Genomic DNA, 20,692 nt, shown 5'->3' on the forward strand with positions numbered 1-20,692 from the left:
GAGCAGGAGCCTGCCCCTGCACACTGGGATCCAGCTGCCTGTTCCTGTCTGTGCTCCTGCTCTCCACCTGCAACCTTGCACACTAGAAGGGGAGAGCTGGGGCATTCCTGCCACAGAGCTGAACAAGACAGGGATGCTGGAGAGGCAGGAGAGATGTGACCTCTCCCCAGCAGCTGTACAGAACCCTTCAGTGCAGATAACAGTGTCACACCTGCTCTATCTCTGTTTACCCCAGGTCTCTTTCCTGCACTGTCAACTCTTCGTGAGCACAGTGCTGTGGCCCTTCTGTGAGCCTGGAGCCACCCTGGCACACACTGCAAGCAGGCTGCAGCTCCATTCTGGGCACACACTGCAAAGACACCTCCGCCCCAGCCAAAGGAAGAGGAGCCTCTTGCTCAGCACATGTCACTTGACAGCCCCAAAGTTCCACAAATGACACTCAGCCTTTGCTCTCAATGCTGCAAGCCCACTGATGGTCTTCTTGAAGTGTTAGAATGTGGAAAATATTCACAGAACCACTCAATGATTTGTGTTGGAAGGGACCTTAAAAATCATCTAGTTTCACCCAGCTGACACAGACAAGGATACCTTTCACTAGATCAGGTTGCTCAGAGCCACATCCAACCTGACCTTGAACACTCCCAGGGATGGGACACCCATGGCTTCTCTGGGCAGCCTGTGCCAGTGTCTCACCACCCTCAGAGAAAAGAACTTCTTATTATCGAATTTAAACCAACCCTCTCCCATTCTGAAGCCACTTCCCCAGCACCATCCCTCTGTGCCCTTGTAAAGTGTCCCTCTCCAGCTCTCAGGCCCCCTTTAGGTCACAGAAGGTGCTATAAGGTCTCCCAGGAGCTTTGTCTTGTCCAGTATTAATACTATTCTGGCAGATGGTAGCATCAAATGGTTGAAGAACATCAAACAATTATTTGTCTCAAAGTCCAAACCTGTTCTGTAATAGTAGAGCTGAAGACCTACAGAATTTATTTACTACTGCTTCTCTCCAGTTGAAACAGCTCATCAACCCAGTTCAGGGAAAAAGAATGAGTAATATGTGATTCTGCATGCTCTACAGAGACTGAATAATTTTTGAAAATAAATTCTTGGTCTAAACAGTTTCACAGGTACTAAGAGAGAAATATATTGAGAGAAAATAACTCTTTAACATCTGCTAAATGGTTTTAAATGCAGTCATATCTGCTGAAAAGCTACAGCATCACACACTGGTTGAAAAGAAATTGTCTAACTGATGTTGGGCCTGGGGCAACATTACTCTCTCTTATTGAAAGTTGGATAAAGGTTAGTGGATTTTTTTTCTCTCCTGCTAGAAATAGCAAGAGCAACATTAACTCATGTTAGATCAAGACATGAAAAAACAAGTTCTGCTCTGGCAAATGGAAGGAAAGAAACATGGAAAATCAGAAAAAAAAAGTATGGAGAGTGAAGTGGGAAAACAGAAACTGAAAAAGCAGTACTTTGTAAATTAGTATTCTTTTTATCCAGTCTCTTTTCAACCTCTTCCTCCTTGCAATTAGTAGAGAGTTCTTTTCTTTTGTAATGGTATGTTTCTTCTCCAGTATAATTTCTCTTATCCATCTCCCATTCCAGTTTCTGCTAATCATCATGACTATTCCATTTGTAATTCCATGATCAATATCCTCTTACAGAATAGTATTTGCTCTTCTCCATATAGAGCTGATAAGAACTTAAAAATTAGTGGATCATAAAGCTAATTTTAAAGTGGAATTTTTACAACCATGCTATCATTCTCATTCAGATGTTCTGAAATGAGGTGATGAAAGTTGAAAGATAACTGAGTTTCTGACCTTGTCATTGTTTCTGTATAGAGAGGATATAGAGGGGATTCATTTTCATTGAACTTGTAAAAGTTGTCTTCATTTTATTTAAAAATTTGTTATTTGGTTTGTGGTTTTCTCACATCACAGATTTCATCCTTGTTTTGGAAGATTCAGTAGATGGCCGAAGAAAAAGTAGGAAGCTGATTACATGAAGCAGAGAGGGAAAATGAAAGCTGTCGAAATACATTAAGCCACATTATTTCAGATCATGGCTGCTTTGTATTTTTTAACACAAATTAGATAAAAACAAAGTCTGCAAAAACACTCATAAGAAAAAGATGTCTCCATCACAACTGGCATAACCTTCCAACTCAAGTCATTTAAGGCTTTGGGGGAAAATATCATCCCTCTTTCTCTTACAGTACTGTTAAGGTAAAAAATCAAGATTTATGTTTAAGTCAAGCCTTTCTAAATAATAAAGATGAAAAACATTTAAAGAGGAAAAAAATGTGAGGGAAAGAAAATATCTTTTTCCCCACTTCTTGCTTTATTTTAGGTTTTTTGAGCACCATAACTTTGGACTCTCAGGAACTAGGGAATTTGTGTAGTAAGCATTCCCAAGAAAAGTGAACATTTGATGAATGCACTGGAAAAATACAAAAATCATCTGGATGACAGCACCTCACCTTGCTGATCTATTACTACTACATTTTTACTATTTCTGTAGTTCATTTTGCCACATACCCTAATTTACCATGAAGACGCTGAATTTCTCAGTTGGTCATATTTTCAGTTTCTGTGCATTCTATGACCATGAGAAATTCACCTTGTTTTGAATTACTCAAAACTTAATCTAAACAAGCCCATTCTCCTTGGGTTTCCTCTTGACATTTTCTGAATTGCTGTTTCCACTGTGCATTAATTGATTCTATATTTGGTACCTGTGCCTGCATTTTGTTCATTTACCAAGGTCCATGTTTAAATCAGGCTTCTGCATCTATGACTTTAATCTGCATCTACAGCCTTTAATAATCTATTGTGCTGTAACTTCTGTGATGGATGTTAAACATCATCTCCAATTTGTCTTCTCTATTTTGTGCCACACCAAATAGATGAACAGAGTTTGAGAGTCTTGAATTTTGTTTTTCCCTTCCGAACATCATGCTGGTGAAGATCTACGCCATAAACCAAATAAGTATTTGTGTTATTTACTTTCTGATGTGTCACGCCAATTAACACAAGAAACAATTTAATTAAGCGATGACTTTCCAGCACTGCTATTATCCCCTGTTAGCACACTTTCTTCTGTTTCTCAAATGTTACTTTCCAGCAGAGAGCAGAAACCTTGTCATTTGATACTGGTAGCTAGTGTTAATGTTGGTAAAGATGAATATTTAGAGTAAATGGTTCAATTATTCCTTTCCATTCCTTTTTTTTTCCCCCGAACAACTAAGAAAACAACAAATGTAATTGCAGTAATTATGATCAGCCTTTAAATTGTTCTTTCCCTGATACCAATTTTCATGATACTCGTGGGAGTGTGTATCTTTGTCAAACACAACATCATCGTGTCTTGTCAAATGTGGTTGAAATTAAAGCAGTTGAAACTGCTGGGAAGGACTGACAGATGGGTGGCTAGAATAACCATAGAAACCTTCTCCCTCCCTACCTGCTTTACACAGAGACAATCAAAGGGTCATCAAGGAAAGGAATAAATCTCTGTCACCGGAGCTGTCCCTGAGGTGAACCTCTGAAGGAAGCACTCAAATTCTCTCAGGTAAAGCTGAGAAATCCATCAACCCAAGTTATTCACCTAACTCTGTAGGAATTCTAGCTTGTACTGCATAGGGAAGCATAAAAATTAGTTATCTGCTGCTGGCACCTACCAACAGGGTCAGTTGTGGAAGAGAAATGGAAAAAAACCTGTTTAGGTGGAGGAGACAGCTGAACAGTTTGGTGCTCATCAAAGCAGAGAAATGTCTTGGTGTCCACAAAACAGATGTCTTTCAAATTTCTGATAAAAAATGGAAACACCTACAGCTCTGACCTGTCTCTAAGATTAGGAATCAGATGGGCAGCTCTCAGGATCTTTGTTTTGAATTTGGATCATTTGAGTACTTTTCCAGACCATTCTACAGCTTCCTGCAGGCAGATCCCTTTTCAGAGCTGTTTAGGAGACAGAATTAATGAACTAAGCCCTAACACCTACATTTTTCTTTTTGGCTGGAAGCACTGTCAAACCAATACTAAAGGCTAGTGCATACCTTTAAGTAAAAGATGAGCAGAGAGCCTAATGCTAGACACAAGGAGCTCTGCTCTGAGAAGCCATCATGCCATGCGGGCTAGGGAGGAACTCCAAAATGAAACACAATTGGAAACACATCCAATTAACACAAACTCCAAAAACACCAAACCTCAGAGCACCGTCTCATTTGCAGAACAAGTGTCAGCCAGCAGGAACAGCAGCGATGGGTTTATCCTCATTCTTCACTGCTTCTCTGAAGTGCAGGGAATGTGTCCCCAGGGCCCTCACTCAGCACAGTAAGTATGAAAACGTCGATATGAACCAAGGTAGCAGCCCCTTCTGCCTGGCCTGCAGCCAGCCTCACAGAAGTAATATGCAGCAGGCAATCACATTCGTTGCTCTCCATAGGTGTTTAAATTTTAATCCCCCTGTAGCCAGCACGTCACGTGGGCGCTGTCCTGGAGCACAGGAATACAATTAGATGTGCCATCTTTGTGCTGTTAGTTTCATCCTCAGCAGTGGGAAGAAGAACCACCCCCAGTGCTCCTCAAGAGTCAACCAGCAGATCACAACACACCTTTCCCACCTCAGGGATGCTCCTGGTCCCTCTTCGTGGGATGGACAAAACCAGAGCCTGCTCCAAACACCAGCACATGAGGGCAGGGGCAGCCTGTGAGCTTCAGATCCACCCTCCTCACCTGCCCTGCCTCAGCTGTGGGTGTCACCCTGGCAGCCCCAGGCTTTACAGCCAGGTGGCTGCACCCTTCTCCACCACAGCCATCACACACCTGGTCACAGTCCCCACAGAGCATCTGGTTTGGGGACAGCAGCAGTGGTCAGAGCCAGACAGGAAGCACTGAGGCTGCTGACTCCCTGCCACCACTCTCCCCCAAAAGCAAAGTGTATACCTCAGCCTTTTTCTCTTTTTTTTTCCACTATATTTTCCTCCATATCCAATAAAGGATGAAAATTCTCCTTAGCCCTCCTTTGGCTGCTTATGCATTTGCAGAAACCTTTTTATTGCCTTTTATGGCAGCAGTCAGACTAAATCCTGGTTGCTCTTTGACCTTTCTAATTTTCTCTCTGCACAACCTCACAACACCCTTGCAGTCTTCCTGAATGATCTGCCTCTTCTTCCAAAGGTGAAACACTCTCCTTATTTCCTGAGTTTCAGACTAAGCTCTGGTCTTTTTCCCCACCAGCTCATCTTTCAGCACATGGGGGATGGCCTGCTTCTGCACCTTTATGATATCCTCTTACAGAATGTCCAGCCTTCCTGGACCCCTCTGCCAAACAGTCTCCTAAAGAAGTTAAAGTCTGACCTTATTAGGTCCAAGGTGGCAGTTCTGCTGACCCCCTCCTTACTGCTCTGAGCATCAAAAAGTCTCTCATTTTGTGATGGCTATGCCCAAGACAGCCTCCAACCACCACATCACCCACAAGTTCTTCCCTGTTCACAAACAACAGGTCCAGCAGGTGCCTTCCCAAGTTGGCACACTCACCAGCTGTGTCAGGAAATTCTTACACACTCTCCAGGAAAACTCCTGGTCTGATTCCTCTCTGCTGTATTGTATTTCCAGCAGATATCTGGTAAGAGAAACTGTTCCCAATCCTAGAAAGCCACCAGCAGGGCTTCAGGTGTCCTCTCCAGAGAGAGCTCCACAGCTCCCGAAGCACCTGGGGGAAATGACCACGAGCTGCTGGCACTGAGAGTGCAGGGGCTGAGCTCACCAGGCAGAGCTGCAGGCACTGAGTGCCCAGCCCTGCACCTGCTCAGGTGAGGCCACATCTCACCATCACAAACACCACCACACCGACCCCTAACCCCACTCCATGATTTCCCCTGCTGTCCCTGAGGGCATCCACACCTACACAGGGGGTACCTACTGTTCCAGAGGCCCCTCTGATCTCCACATCAAGGGAACAGTCATCACTCCGTGCCAGGTATGCACATCATTTGTTCAACCTCCCCCTCAAACCCAAACACTGGGTTAACAACCCCTTAGACCCATGAAAAGTGGTTGTAGGACCACTCATTGTCACAAAAGAATGAAGGACCCCGGTGGCCAGTTTCTACTTTCAGCTAATTCAATGGCTCATTGGGAACATCATTTGGGAAAATCCTTCATCAAGCAGAAGGTTCAAGTTTCTTCAGAGGACTCCCCAAGTCAGGCCTTTTCTGCAGTCAGAGGGAAAACCGGCACACCACACATGCCAATGTTCTGTCTCCTCCAAAACTCATTATTTTGATTCTGGCCACTAAATTATGGGTCCTCTTTATCAACTATCCTGTTTCTCACCAAGCTGGCTATGTCCAGCTCCAGGAGGAGGAAATCCCAAGATCCCAGCAACTAACAGTGCTATTTCTATTCCAGTGCTCTGGGCAAGGCACGACTAGGCAGCACCTACCAGTTCCTGGATATCATGGAAATACAGGGGTGCTCTGCTCATTGTTCCCCCTTGGTTCCCTGTTTTCCAGGTTTTAGCCTGTTAGTCTGTTCTCTTTTCTTATTGCTTTCTTCTTCCCAGCCCTCACTCCTCAGTGATTGGGTTACTTTCCTCTCTGGCTCCTTTTCTTCATTCCCTTCTTTTTTTGGGAAGTGGTGGGAAAGGAGGTATTTAGTATTTGTTTGGGATGGGTATCAGCTTGTCCTTAAAGCGGGAGTGGATGTGTAAGAAAGACAGGGAACGATTCAAACAGGGGAAACAGCAGCGATATTTTCAGAGAATATCTGTCCTAACCTGTCACAATTTACACCTCAAGTAGCTCCCAAGACAGACTCGTCTCTGTATTTAGTCATCTTTAAAGGATTCATCTGTTCACTTCTAAAATCAAAACAAAGGCCTTTTAGTACCCATACCATCCTATGTCAAGTACTTCCACAATTTAATTCTGTGTTACATGAAGAAGTGCTGACTTTTATTTGCTTTAAACTTGCCACTTATTAGTTTTGTCCGATGTTTAGGCTCTGTTTTAAAATCAGTAATTAAATAGTCTTCCCTCATCATTTTCTCCATGCTGCTCCTATCCCAGAGAAAATTCATTATTTTTTAGATTATCTGTCATATCCTTAACCGTCTCATTTCCATACTTGAGAAATCCCTATTTAAATGGCTCCTTTCATATTAGCCACACAATACCTTCAATTGTCTTTCCTATCCTTTTCTGAATCTTTTCCAGTCTTTGATTATGGCCTTTCTGAAATGGGAACAGACCATTAAGGTCAATGCATTATAAAATTTCAAAACAAGGGAACCATATGGATAGATGCATAGCATAATGTAATTTCTCATTTTATTCTCTTATTCTTTTCCTAATTTGATTGGCATTTTTAGTGGCACTAAGCATTAAGCCACACATTATAACCACAAGATCTCGTTCCTGCATGGCAACAGTAAACTCAGAACCTCCATCATTGCAAATGTAACTCTAGAATTGCTTTGCCTGTGTGCATCGTTTTACATTTATCCACATCAAATTTCACCCATCATTTATGTCATTTGATATTGTGAAATCAAATGACCTAGTAATTTGATATTGTGAAATCCTTTCCCAAATCATTCCATGCAGTTTTCTGTCTGCTCCTCCAAATGATTGATTACTTTATTACCATAGTTTGTTACCTCATTATATAGCCCTTCCCCTTTTTAATGTCATTTACAGATATGCACGTATCTGAAAAAATATTCATATCATTTATGGATATGCACAAATCTGAAAAAAAAATCCCTGTGAAAAATGGACATTTCCCGCTAATCCTTGTTTCCTATCTTTACCCAGACACTTAAGAAAATTCTCTGATTCAACAGCAGATTTATGTCTTTTAACAGCCTGGGGTGAGTGACCTTTACAAATGTGCTTTGCAAATCCAAGTGGACTACTGCCACTGGACCTCCTCTGTCAATATTGCTTGTTGACCCCTTCTAAGACTTATAAATTGTGATATCAACTAACAACTGTAGGGTTAACTCTTTCTCAGTACATCTTATCTCTCCATGCTTACACTAATTCTGTTCTTCAGAGTAATGTTTATTAGCTTGCCTCCTAGGCATATCTTGTTTACTAGCTTGCAGTTCTCCAGGTCTCAAAATCATTTCAAAAACTGGCATGACATCATCTACTTTCCAATTGTCTTGCACCAAAGCAACTGGAAAGCTTTTCAGATAACAATCTGCAGTTCAGACCCTCCAGCCTCAAACTTCTCCAGAAGTCTCACATGAACATCACCTGACCACTTTTTTGTCTACCTGCTCTACAGCCTCACTGAGGCTTTGATCTGAAGCTGATGTGATGCATCTCAAACAAGAAAAGGCTTCACAGGATAAAATTCCACAACTTCTTCCACAATGAACAGACACAAAATTGTTGGGGTTTTGAGGCTGGGGGCGGAGGGCAGTGATGTTCTGCTATGGTCTTAATCTCTCTGAGTCACCTGAAGCCTCTTTAGTAGTAACACCACACACTAAGTCCTCCTAATCATTGCAAAAGGCAAGTTATTTGCCTTTTACAGCCTCTTTGAATAGCTCCTGAAGTAAACATTTAATCTGCAGCCTGCCGAGCTTCCTGCCTCCACAGCCTCTTTGATCCTCCTCTGCCTGTCACAGCTTTCTGTCACCATCCTGGCCAGTGAGCATAAATGGCCAGCAGTATAAACCCTAAAACTCTTTCCCATGTGGAATGTCAATCCCTATGCTCACCATTAGGGTCACCAAACTGTTTTCTCCAGCGCATATTAGAAATTTTGAACTGAAACTTTCCCCATGAGCCACGCCTGATCAGCATCTGCAAATACAACCCCATTCGTTTCAGGATATAAAAATTATATTTCATTTAAAAGTCTGGTATACTCCTGGACCTGGGAATGTGTAGCTTAAACTCATGGAGAAACACACTGATCATCTAGTCTGACCTCCTTAAAATAAGAGAGGCTAAATGTACTCCCTTTGTTAATTATACTTTCTGTTGCTGTGCTTGAACGAGGGCATTTTTAAAAATCTTGATTTTATTGTGTTCATGTGACAGAGGGCTCAGTACAACTCTCAGTAAATTATGCCAATAGTTCAGTATTTTTACTGTTTGATTTTTGCCTCATTTCCAATCTGAATGTATCTGCCATCCTTCTCTCACATCTTAACAGCTTTCTACTAGGTTGAAGAGTCAGATGACTTCGAGGTCGTTTTTTTCTTCAATCAAACACTTAAAGACTGTCATCAAGTCACTTCTGTAAGTTTTTATTCACGGTTCTGTTTATTTTCTTGTCATACTTCAGTTTTGCAGTATTTCTCAAAGTGATAATAATAGAATTAGACAAAGTAGATGAAAAATAATTTTTTCACAAGTGCCAAATGCAGAGAAAATATGCTTTTCTCTCCTCCTATTCAATATTCAAGATCAAAGAAGCACATCAGCTTCCTTGGCTGCAGCATCTCAGTAGCAGCTGTTGACCTACTGATTACCAGTTCCAATATCTATAAGCTTATTTAGTGTGACTGCTCACAAAATAGATTTCTGGTCCTGTAAATAGCATTCACACTCTGCCATTAGATATTTAGATTAACTCATATTTGGTTAGATTGAAACACACACTGTCTGTCAGTACTTAAAATGAATCAAACTGTTCCCTATCAGTGATTTATCCCATCCATTTGTTACTTTCATTTTTAGCAGTTCTTCTAGTCATTGCAAATACTATCAAGTTTATCAGTATTTTAGATCTCCCTCAGGATTTTGAGCATTATGTAAAAATCTCACGGTACTTGGCAAAATTAGAGCCACAGGTTTTTCAACAATGACTCTTGTTACTATTTTGCTATCTATTGAATTTAGATGCACTTAGAATGTACTGTACTCATATATTAACTAACTAAGAATCATGTGGTTCTAAGCTGATTGCTAGCTTATTAGAGGTTGTATCTTTTAACAATCTTATATTTTACCTCCATCACCATGACTGTAGGTAAAGTACTCCTATCAGAGAAGTACTTGGCTGCAGGGAGTCCCATAAAGTCATGAAATTAAGTTAGCTTGACAGGCTCTGTTTTGTATAAGCCCATTCTCACTGATATATTTGCCTTCTAATATTTTATTGGAAATTTTAACTAATCGATAAAATTAAATAGATAGGTCATCTCACAAAACCTTTAAAGTTGTGCTAACATCCCAGCTTTTCACTTGAGACCTTCTTCACTATTTTAAGACCTTATAAAATAAAGCTTTGACTTTTTATCAAAGTGCTTAAAAACTCATGAGTGTGAATTATCTTCAATTGGTTAAGTATCAGTCTAAAATCCCAGCTGTTTGCTGTTGGAGAACACAACCTTATTAAATGACCTGAAAACTACTTTTTCTATGTCCCCCCAAGAAAGTAGGCCTAAAACACTTACTGATTAGTTCACTACTTCTGCTTCAATACACATCAGTCTATAGAATTAAGACTCCCAGCTTTATCATGCCGATGAATTCATTACTTGCATTTTTCCATCAGCTCCTTGGTAATTTCTCTCATAATTCTTGCAATATTACTGTCCATAGGAGTTCACAAAGTGAGTATGCTCTTCCTCAGTTCTGTTCCTCAAATCACATCTGTTGCATTGTACACACACGGAGGTCTTACATCAATCAGCAACATGCCAAAGACTGTTTTCTGTTACTAATGACTGTTTCTGACACACGCTTACCTTGCACGTGTATTTTTTAGGACTGTTTCCTTATAAAGCCAGGCTTATGCAATCATGCTCTTTGCCAGCCTCTCCCCACCACAACTTTGAAACCACCCACCTGTATTTCAGAAGCCCTGACGAGAGAGGGAGGTCTCAGAGATCACCTGTGCATACAGCCTTCAGGACAACCGGCTGCTAGGGCTGGGAGATGCTCTCTGCTCAGAATCTTACTGGGACAAACAAGTTCTCATCCCTGAGCCCTCTACTTCAGCTTCTAAAAGTGATCAGATTGAGAACTGCTTGAAAGAGGAAAAGCCAGATTGGGAAGAAATACAAGCAGTGAAGTGAGACCAACCACAAAGCAGTCTGGTCTGGAAGGTGTCCCTTTGTCCCTCTGTTCTGTTTGTCTCTATCCCAGGTAAGGGAGGAACAAGATACCCAGATGCCCCTTTTCATGTATTCCCACTCTTTTACTCACATGACCTACAGTTTCTACACGGAGCTCTGTGCTCCTTCCCCTTCCACCTCTGTGCATGCAACTAAATGAAATTATTCCTACTTCCATGACTCAGTTTCCGTCTGCATTACCATCTCCTTTCTGAAGCTTCTCCTCTCTTTATTCCTTTTCACTGACTCACTCAGATGTTGAAGGTGAAGGAGGTGAGAACTGGACACCTTGACACACACTTGCTATGTGTGAGGTGTGCATGTGGAATAGATGTCTCACTTTTTCACACTCCAAGTGTGTAGACCACACTTGCCATTCCAGATCTCACGTCACACACCTACAGATCTGTGGGGGGGAATAAGTAAGGAGAAAAATGCAGGGGATGTTCACTGCTCGCTCCAGCTGCTTTACCCCTCTCCTGTCAGCCTCCCACTCTGCTCCCACTCTGCTGAATCTAAAGTGGCTGGATTAGGAGTGGGTGCTCTTTGGCTCCATCTCTCCTGCTGCGGGCGCTATGAGCCACTCATTTACACCTAGCAGGGATCATCCAGCGGGAAAGCAACAGACAAAGTACATACTCCTGCCTCTGACAGGACCTGACCATTGCCAGGGAAGGGGAGCCCAGCAAGCCAGGTACCTGGCTTTGGCAGGTCACACCTGACCCAGAGCCTGAACAATTCATTAACAATGGAGAGCTCTGCCTTCTCCAGCCTGATGCTCCGCGCACCAGCCCAGCTGTCACTTGGGCTGCTCCTTGCAAAACTGCCACACCAACAACACTCAGAGAGGCAGGGCTGCAGCTGGCAGCTGGGGCTGTCATGGGGAGGAATGTGACACATGGCACTCCTAAGAGTTAAGGAAAGTGGTGATGGGGGCAACATGTAGGAGTGTACTGATGGCATGTGGAAGACCTGGGGACCTCTGGCAGAGCAAGACTGAGGCAGTGAGTCCAACCTGACTCAGAGAGGCAACCACTCCAGGGTTTAGACCATAAGCATAGGAACACAGGATGACTGGGTTGGAAGGTGCCTCCTGAGGTGAAAGCTCCAGTTCAAAGAGAGTCAGCTATGAGGTTAGACCAGATTACTCACAGCGTTATCCAGTCTGGTCCTGAAAACCTCAAAGAACGGATACTGAACAATCTCTCCGGGAAACCCGTTACAGCGCTTGACACTTCTCACAGTCAAAAAGTTTTCCCTGACCCTCAGCGTGAGTAACTCTAGTTTCTCTTCTCCCACACCCCAAAAGCACTATTAGTTTGTAATGTCTTGGAATATTTTCCCACCATTTTACATCACATTCACAAAACAGGTTTGCTGCAGGCTTCTGTGCAAAGACGTGAGAGAAATCAGAGAAATCACTGGAAAAAAAAGAGACAGCAATCTTGAGCTTAACATGCTTGAGCTTTCTATTAATTTAAATCCATTCAAGGACCTAAGAGAAACCCTGCCACGCTAATCAGAACAGCCAGTGTTAGGAGATGTCTAAGCTGTAGTCAAAGGTACACTTGAAATGCATTCAGACACCCATGCAGACCTGAAACCCTAAACTTGGCTCAGTTACTGACAACAACCAAGCTAATCTTTGGCATTTAGCTGGTTGGCACTCAAATATCCACAAGTTCCTAGGTGGATTTTACAGCCTTAACTGTTGAGCAACCTCAGTGAAAATTCTCCTCTACATCCCAGAAACTGAGACCCAGCTATGATGAGAGTTGCTAGGCAGCTCCCTAGGAACTACGATGGGGTATCCCCAATACACAGACACAACCTGCAGCCATTCCCAGAGGAAGAAGCCACCTCCAGTTCTCATTGAGTAATTGCTATATGCCATGTTACACAAAGCACATGTATGACTTTGAGGTGAGACTGTGGGGAAGGTGACTGGATATCAGGTTAGCCTTTTAAGATCACTTTTCAGCTTTTTCCATACCTTAGGAAATCATAATGTGATCACTGCCATTCTGGTGTCCTCTGTAAAATTTAAATATACTCTATGACTCCATTTCAAATTATCACATATGGAGCTGCTCTGTTATGACCCACTCAATTACTTTTCCCCAGGGAGAAATAACCAGAAAACTCATATTTAGGAAAGAAAATGTAAAGTTGCACATCACTAAACATGTGCAAACTATGACATCTAACTAGATCATAGTAAAACATCCCTGCGGGAGATGAAGAAATCATGTGGCTTGCTTAAAATTGGAATGGAAAAAGGCCCGGAGCAAGCTCGGGGCACAATCCTGCACTGGCCCTTGTGTGGTGAATAAACCAAATGTGACTGATTATGAGCTTTCTATCACTAATTAAAACCTCTTGAATTCTGAGTTCAAAATCTGCTTCATGTAAATTTCAAGGTAAAACAAATACAAGCATAGCACTCCCTTCTCTGGGACCTACCTGGTCTTGGGAAGCCAATACAGAGGCTGTATACTGAACTAATTCTGCAAAAATCGAACCAGATAGACTTGGAAGAGAGAACACAAAGCTCTGCTCACGCTAGGATGTTAGTTTCCAACCACATCCTAGAGCTCAGACCTAGTACTTCAAAGCATTGATTTCCAGCTCGAAGAAAACATGTCTGAAGAATCCTCTCAATAACTCCAGGAAGGCTGGAGTCAAAAATCTAGGCTGCCAAGTAAGAATCGTTCTAAACAAAATTCCTTAGGAGGAGTAGTCCAACTAAAATTCAAGGATCCCACCTTCACTAAATCCAGCCTCTAGGACTGACAGGAGAATTAGCCCCTTCTAAAGCACAGCAGTGTAAAAGTTTCACACAAAGCAGGCATCAGACAGTATTACTACATTCATATCTGACTCCCACAGAGACCAGAATCATAGCTGTGCAATCCCCCTTAGCACACGCCTTCATAACACCAGGGCAAGAAAAGCTCCTCAGTTAACTGTATAAATAGGTCCCTAAAGTCCACTGAGCTAGCACCATCAAGAATGAACGTGTATCACACTAACCAAAAATTGCTATCATATGAGAAGTCAAACATCTGTACCATTAAGGTCTGTATTGGAGGACTGCAATTTGCAAAGTGACTTTTCAGCTATCATTATCCCATCGACACAGCATAGATGCTATTTTCTGTTTCCATCTATGCCCACACAACTGTATGACACTTATAAATATATATACAAACACATATATATAACCTCATATGAGCATGATACTTGCAACAGCTCAGCTATACCAGGGGTTATTTGTCACATAAAAACGCTGCCATGCACAGGAGCAAACACCTGTAGTTTGTACAACAGCTTAACCACATTTTGCAGTGGAGAGTGGATGTTAGCAAATGCATGTTTGTTCTTTATTTCAACAGCACTGTGGGAAGAGAGACCAAGAATTAACGCTGCCTGTTCAGACAGACATCGATAAAAGGCGTACCAGTAAATTACCCAGCTAACAGAATAATAATGTCCTCGGCAATGTGGGTGTGTGGAGGGTAGGGGCAAGGCAGGAGATGGAGGCAACACATGTCCTGATATGCTATAGAGACACCGATCCAGGTGAGCTTGAAGAATCTCAAGGGAAATATTGCAGTGATCTTTGCCATGTAGACACGTAAGAGATTTCGGTAGGTCATAAGGACATTTGAGACTGCTGAGAGACATAGGCTAGGTACAGGAATTAATTCCCAAAGTAGAAACTGGATTCTGTAGTTTAAAGTTTGCTGCTGCAGAAGTAGATGGTTCCCTGCAAGTGCTCACAAAGGGCTTTCCCACTGAGACGAGAAGTGTCACAGCATCAGGCTTTGACATAGCCCCTCAGATTTACTCTGGGGTGACACAGTCCCTCCATCTGGGGCGGTGGTGCAATTCTCATGTCCTCAGAGGTCTCCTTTTCCCACAGATGCCCGCGTGCTCTTGGGAGAGACAGAGCGGACGGCTTGGGCGAGCGAGATGTACTGCCAAATGAACTCTGGTTTGCTCTCAGAGATTCTTTTGGCATATTGAATTATATATCCCCATGTAACTGATAGAGCTGTACCTGTGGTTTGCACAGAAAACAAAAATCCTGAAGGCAAGAAAGTGTGCCCAGAATGCTGTGTTTACCTGTAGATACCCCTGCTTAAAGATCAAGGGACCTCTTGGTATCTGCATGTGTGTAGGAGGGGAGAGATGGGTCACACAGCCTGAAGGCTTGGGATCCTTTGGTTAAAAATGTGCATGGCGTGGCCCAGCGGAAGGATGCGGTCCCTCCCCGTGTCCCCTCGCAATAGCACCGCGAGAGGGAAGGGATTCAGCTTTCTTTGCTCTTCTCCATTGAAGTCTACGCAGGGGCAAGGGGGAGACAAGCAGACGTGCCGATCATGCAACGTTATGTATCCTCGGATAACAATAAACCCTTACCGAGCAAAGGAGCCAGCCGCCGGCCGCCTGATCCCGCTTCGGGAGGCACGGCACGGCACGGCACGGCACGGCACGCCCCGCACCCACCCCCTTCTCCGGAGGCGCCGCACTGACCCACATGTTCGGCGACCTTTCGTCACGGGTGACACGGGCAGGCGACCCCCGGCCCCGGGCACGTCCCGCCGCCCCGCTGCCAGCACCTAGGCCAGCGGCTCCGCGCAGCCCCGCCACGCCACGGGAGACCGCGGTGGGGAAGGGTCGCACGCAGCTAATGGCGCTGCACGGGCGGCAGAGAGGGGGCTGCGAGGGGCGACCTGCTGGGGGCTGCCGTGCGGGTACCCGGGCGGGGGCCGCGGCTGCCCGGGCATCCTCTGGCGCCGTCCCCGCCAACGCCTTACCCACGGTGCGGGATCCGATGCAGCCCATCACTCCGGCGGGGCTCCGGGGAGAGGCGGCAGCCTCAGCAGCGAGTAGGCGGAGAAGGCGGGGAGCGGCGGAGGTCGGAAAGGAGCCGGTCCCTTCAGCGGGAAACGCCGGGGTGGCCCAGCGGGGACCGGCGCGGGGTCATGGTCAGGTAGGAGCGCGGGGTGCCCCCGCCGGGGCGAGGCGGGCGGGCGGGCGCGGAGCCCGCGGGGCAGGCTGGCATCTGCCCCCGCCGCGCCTCCGCGCTCTGCGCCGCGCCCCGCGAGGCTCCCCGTGCGCTGCCGCGTCCCCGCCGGTGCCGCCGCCGAGCCCCCGCTGCCCGCCCGCCCCCCGCTCCCGGCTCCCCGACGGGGGGCGGGCTGAGATTGGGTAAACAGCTCGGCCCGGCAGCGCCGCGCCGATTGGCTGCCGCCCTCCGCGGCCCGGGGAGGGGAGGCAGCGCCGGCCGGGCCGGGCCGCCCCTCTGCCCGCGGGGAGCGCGGGACGGGCCGGCGGCGGGGCGGAGGCGAGGGAGCCCGGCGGGCGGGCGGGCAGGACGGGACGGGACAGGTGCGGGCGGCGCGGGATGCGCACGGAGCGGGGGGCGGCGCGGGGCCCCTCCCGCCCGCCGGGGGAGCGGGGCGGGCACAGGTGAGCGGCGGGCGGTGCCGCAGGCCGGGAGCGGAGGGGGGAGCGGGCAGCGGGCTTGTCCCTGTAAGAGTAAAGCAAGTGGGGACGGGGGGAGGTGGGTGAGCAGCTGGCGTGTCCCCATAAGAAGAAGCAGTAGCAGCGAGGGGCTGGGGATGGATGGTTGCATGGATGAATGGTTGCATGGATGGAGGCGGGGCGGGCGCGGTTTCCCGGTAACTACACTTGCGGACCCGACTCAGTTACCGGCAGCCCCCCAGCGGCCGCGCCGCGCCTCCCCCGGGGCGCTCCCGCGCGGCTGAGCCGGCCCGGCGCCGTGCCGGTGTCGGTGCCGCCGCAGCCCGGCCCGCAGGCACTGCGGGAGCTGCCGAGGGGCAGGCGGCCCGCGGAGCCGCCCCAGCCGCCATCCGGCGGGAGGACGGCCGTTCCCCGCGGTCCGGTCTGCCCCCGGAGCCGGCCGCGGGGCTCGGGCGTGCGGCGCCGCCCGGCCTCTGCCCCTGGCCCCGCACGACCGCGAAGGAAGCGAGCCCAGCTGTGAGGATGCTCGCTGAGGCCTTTCCCAGGTCCTCCCCGCTAACACGGCAGTGAGGAGGGATCTCTGCAGATGGAGAAGGTGTGGTTAGGTCAGTTCCCTTCACAGCCCAAATTCTTCTCACCTGATGGCACCATCAACAGGCAGTGTCCTCCTGGCCCGCTTCCCCAGCACCACGGACTCTCTCCAGTCTGGTCCGTCCACCTTCACACTCTGAAATGCTCACTATTTCTCCCTGGTCCTTTGCGTCTCCTTCGCCCAAAAAGCCTCTCTGATCTCACCAGCATCCTTCCACCCATCTCTAGTAATGGCAAGTTGAATTTTGCTGATCCCATATGATCCATTTTGATCTCATCCTCGTGCTTGGAGAATTCAGTTTTTGTCAGCATTGCTGAGAAGTCACTCAAGACAGCTGATCATTCTTCGTTAACAGCAGTTCCAAAGAATAGGTAAGTTCATTCATTTTTCGATTCACACCTTACAGTTAGCCTAAGGAAGGAAAAAAATAAGGAAAAAAAGGGCTTCAGACAGAACATATTTTGCCTGACCCTCTGAAACAATAAGCAGGAAGTCTACTCAGATAAAGTCAATTTACAAAACAAAATCTACGCAGGAAAGATAAAGGCAGAGAAAAAACCCAAATCACCATCTGAATATAGGCAGCTATTTTATCTTTTTCCTTCTTCATGATATTGAAGGTATTACTATGTATGGTGAACATGACGCTGCTGAAGTGTAAGAGATCAGAGTCCCCTCCTCTCTGGTGCCCGAGGCCAGTCTGCTCTGCTGCTACAATGCTTATCACTGGGTACAATGCATTAGATCCCTGGTGAGGCTGAAGTTTTTCCACAGTTAGAGTTCTTTCCCTATTTCACTCCTTCCACCTCCCCCATATATTTCCAAACCTATCAGTTTTCATCTCATTTTTCTGAATGACTTACTAAAGATACTTTTCCTGACATGTCTACACTCTTCTAGCCTGGGTTGTAAAAGCACTGGGAAACAATGGGCCTGGCAGTATGTTAACTAGAGGTGTTTCACCATCTCTAAAAAGCAGATCTAAAAATGCGAAGAAAAGGGAAGCAAAAGCAGATTGCAATGGGAAGAATGGTATATTAAGATAAAAGTCCTGTTTTGGGTAAATGTTTTTTAAGCTGGTGGCTGCCCAGCCAGCTGCTGTCACCCACAGTCTCCTGTGGACTGATCGATCAGGACAGCTGTCCTCAGCAGTTTCACCAAACCCCACCAAACAGCATTTGCACCTCACCCTGGCCTGAGAAGATGTATTACTGACACAGCTGTGGGCAATTTCTTTTCCTCTGTTCAGAGAGTCTAGTTTCATTTTAATCCCCTTCTCCCTCTCACCCACCCACCAAATCTAAATCTGTTCCTCTGTGAACCCTTTTTGTGCACTGAGTGAACTCTGCTGTGGTTTCCTTTTCAGTGAAGATTTCAGACAAGTCACATTGACTCTTCTTTCTTTATTCCCCCTGAGCTTGTCTATCGCTTTATCTCAAGCTCAAAGTCATATCCCAAGTCCTAGAAAATGCACATTTGGCTTTCCTTTCATTAAGCTACAGTATCATCTACATCAACCTGCTCTGACTTCTGCCCCAGGGTGTGATTCCACAGGCAGGTGAGCAAGTCCTAGCACTTACCCTGCCTGAAAAGCTGCTTTCCAGTTCTTCATGGGTTTGTCTGCTGCTGCTTTAGTGAGGTGGTAGTTTACACAGAATCTGGCAAGTACCCATGCTGCTGCCAGACATGCACAGCAGAAAAAAAAAAGAACTGGAAAGAAGGATTATACCCAAGTGTCCATTCATTCACTCCACAGAACTATTGGTGTGTCTTGTGGCTGTCTCACATGTCCTGAATGCCACCAGCTCCCTCATTTTTTTAATTTGAAATCAATATCACTTAGCTGCTGGAAGCAATACCTGTCTTGGCACCTAGAGCTATGCTTCATCTCTCATTTCTAATATAGTCAGCTTAATGAAAGGATAAACTCTTCACCATCTTTTGGTTCTTAATCACACCTTTATTTATCATGTTTACATAACATTATGTGTTATTTATATTTGCATAAATCTCCATATTAAAAGTCAATTTCATTCTCATTAGAAGTTGAGAAGATTTCGTTAAGACTCAGCTTTCACCCAGTTGTTCAGCTCTTCTGTGCAGTGGGTTCTATGCAATAGGGAATTCATCATCAGTGAACAGTTTCTAGTTTATATCAAGACAATAACAGACTTTTTAAAATCAGTAAAAATGTTTATCATATAGCACCAAAAGAAAAGTAGGTATTTTACATTTTGAAGAAATACATGGTTTAATAAGAATGTGATTTCATAAGAATTATCTCGTAGGAGGGAAGTGACAAGACTGAATCTCTGAACAAGGGACTGAAACAGAACATAAATCTAACTGTGCCCCACAGTTTTTGTCCTTGCACTTTCATGAGCAACAGCATTCCCACTGCTGCTTCAAGGAACTGGAGGTAAATGACAGAACATAAACAGTTTTGTTTTCTTTGAAATACACTTTCTGACAGGCTGTGGATATTTTCTCTGAGCATTGTGGGTTGGTTCTTAAACAATGAGGCTGCAATTTTGTGTAGGAAATTGTGTACAAAATTTTTTTGATAAGTGCTGATTTAAATGCTGGTCTGAAAGATCTTCACAAATCTAAGTTTTTGTACAGGTTTGGGAGAGGAAATATTTAAATATCTAGAGAGAAACATGGATAGATCTTTTTACAAAGCTGGGTACCTCAGAAGAAAGGAGGAGTAGGAAACAGCCCCTTGAAACTTCCTAATTTATTTTTATGATAGATGAAATTATGTGCCCCTCTGTTTATTGCAGATCTGAAAATCTCCCCTTCCACAGCCGCTGTTGTGAAGGGCTGTGCTGGCAAAAGGGAAGGAATGTTTGACCTGTTGTGTTCTGTAGGTCACTGCCATTAGCAACTTCTGTTTGCAAAACAGAGCTTCAGTGCTGCCCAAACTAGGTCAAGGATGCTGCTGGAGGAAGTGCCACATAAAGATCCCTTGACTTCCTTCTTCCTCTGTTCCTGCAGTTTTGCAACAAATTCAACAGAGAAATTGAGAAACCATAAGCAATAAGCATGTGCTCCTAGGGGAGGGACCACCTATTTCTGGGGTTGTATGCCAAGGTGAATTGGGAACAGACAAGGATCCATGCCTCTCTTCCCTCATGCCCTGCACACAGAGTGGTCACTGTAAGTCTGGGCAGGGATGGGTGGGGAGGAAAACACAATTCCAGAAAATCTAAAAATAGTCGCCTTGTGACTGATAGTCACTAGCCTGATAGAGGGGCTGATAACAGCACAGAGCAAAGCAGTTTTAGAACTAGTCTAGTTCTTAACAACTTGTTCTAAACTACCCTGAGGCTTCCATCATGTCCCTGAAGACCAGCTTATGCTGTAAATTAACTGTTTGTTTGTGTTTTAAGAGACAGCTGTTCACATTTTCTATAAGCCATTGATGAATCTATTAAATCTGTTCTACCAGATGTTCCCTATATCTCTATATAAATATAAAGATCTTATAAATTATAAATACTGGAACAGCATGTT

General features: G+C 45.2%; 2 protein-coding genes across 3 annotated transcripts in view; one reads left to right on the plus strand and one right to left on the minus strand.

The window, feature by feature from the left end:
* Positions 1-15,999, minus strand: part of FAM131B (family with sequence similarity 131 member B) — a 29,017-nt gene extending 13,018 nt beyond the window's left edge. The window contains exon 1 of the mRNA XM_054270090.1: positions 15,915-15,999. Coding sequence (XP_054126065.1) covers positions 15,915-15,942 — 28 coding nt within the window. The 5' untranslated portion in view covers positions 15,943-15,999. The remainder of the gene's footprint in view (positions 1-15,914) is intronic.
* A 24-nt stretch (positions 16,000-16,023) lies between these two features.
* ZYX (zyxin) overlaps positions 16,024-20,692 on the plus strand; it is a 29,079-nt gene continuing 24,410 nt past the window's right edge. Inside the window, exon 1 of one of the 2 annotated variants that reach the window (XM_054270087.1) lies at positions 16,024-16,090. The gene's annotated coding sequence lies outside the window, so the exon portion shown is untranslated. Of the gene's footprint in view, positions 16,091-17,156; positions 17,548-20,692 lie in introns of those variants that run through there. The other variant, XM_054270088.1, reaches the window with a different exon arrangement.

Source organism: Melozone crissalis, unplaced genomic scaffold (assembly GCF_028551555.1).
Source record: "Melozone crissalis strain CALT ecotype California unplaced genomic scaffold, PUWL_Pcris_2 ptg000008l_1, whole genome shotgun sequence".
Classification (NCBI taxonomy): Eukaryota; Metazoa; Chordata; class Aves; order Passeriformes; family Passerellidae; genus Melozone; species Melozone crissalis.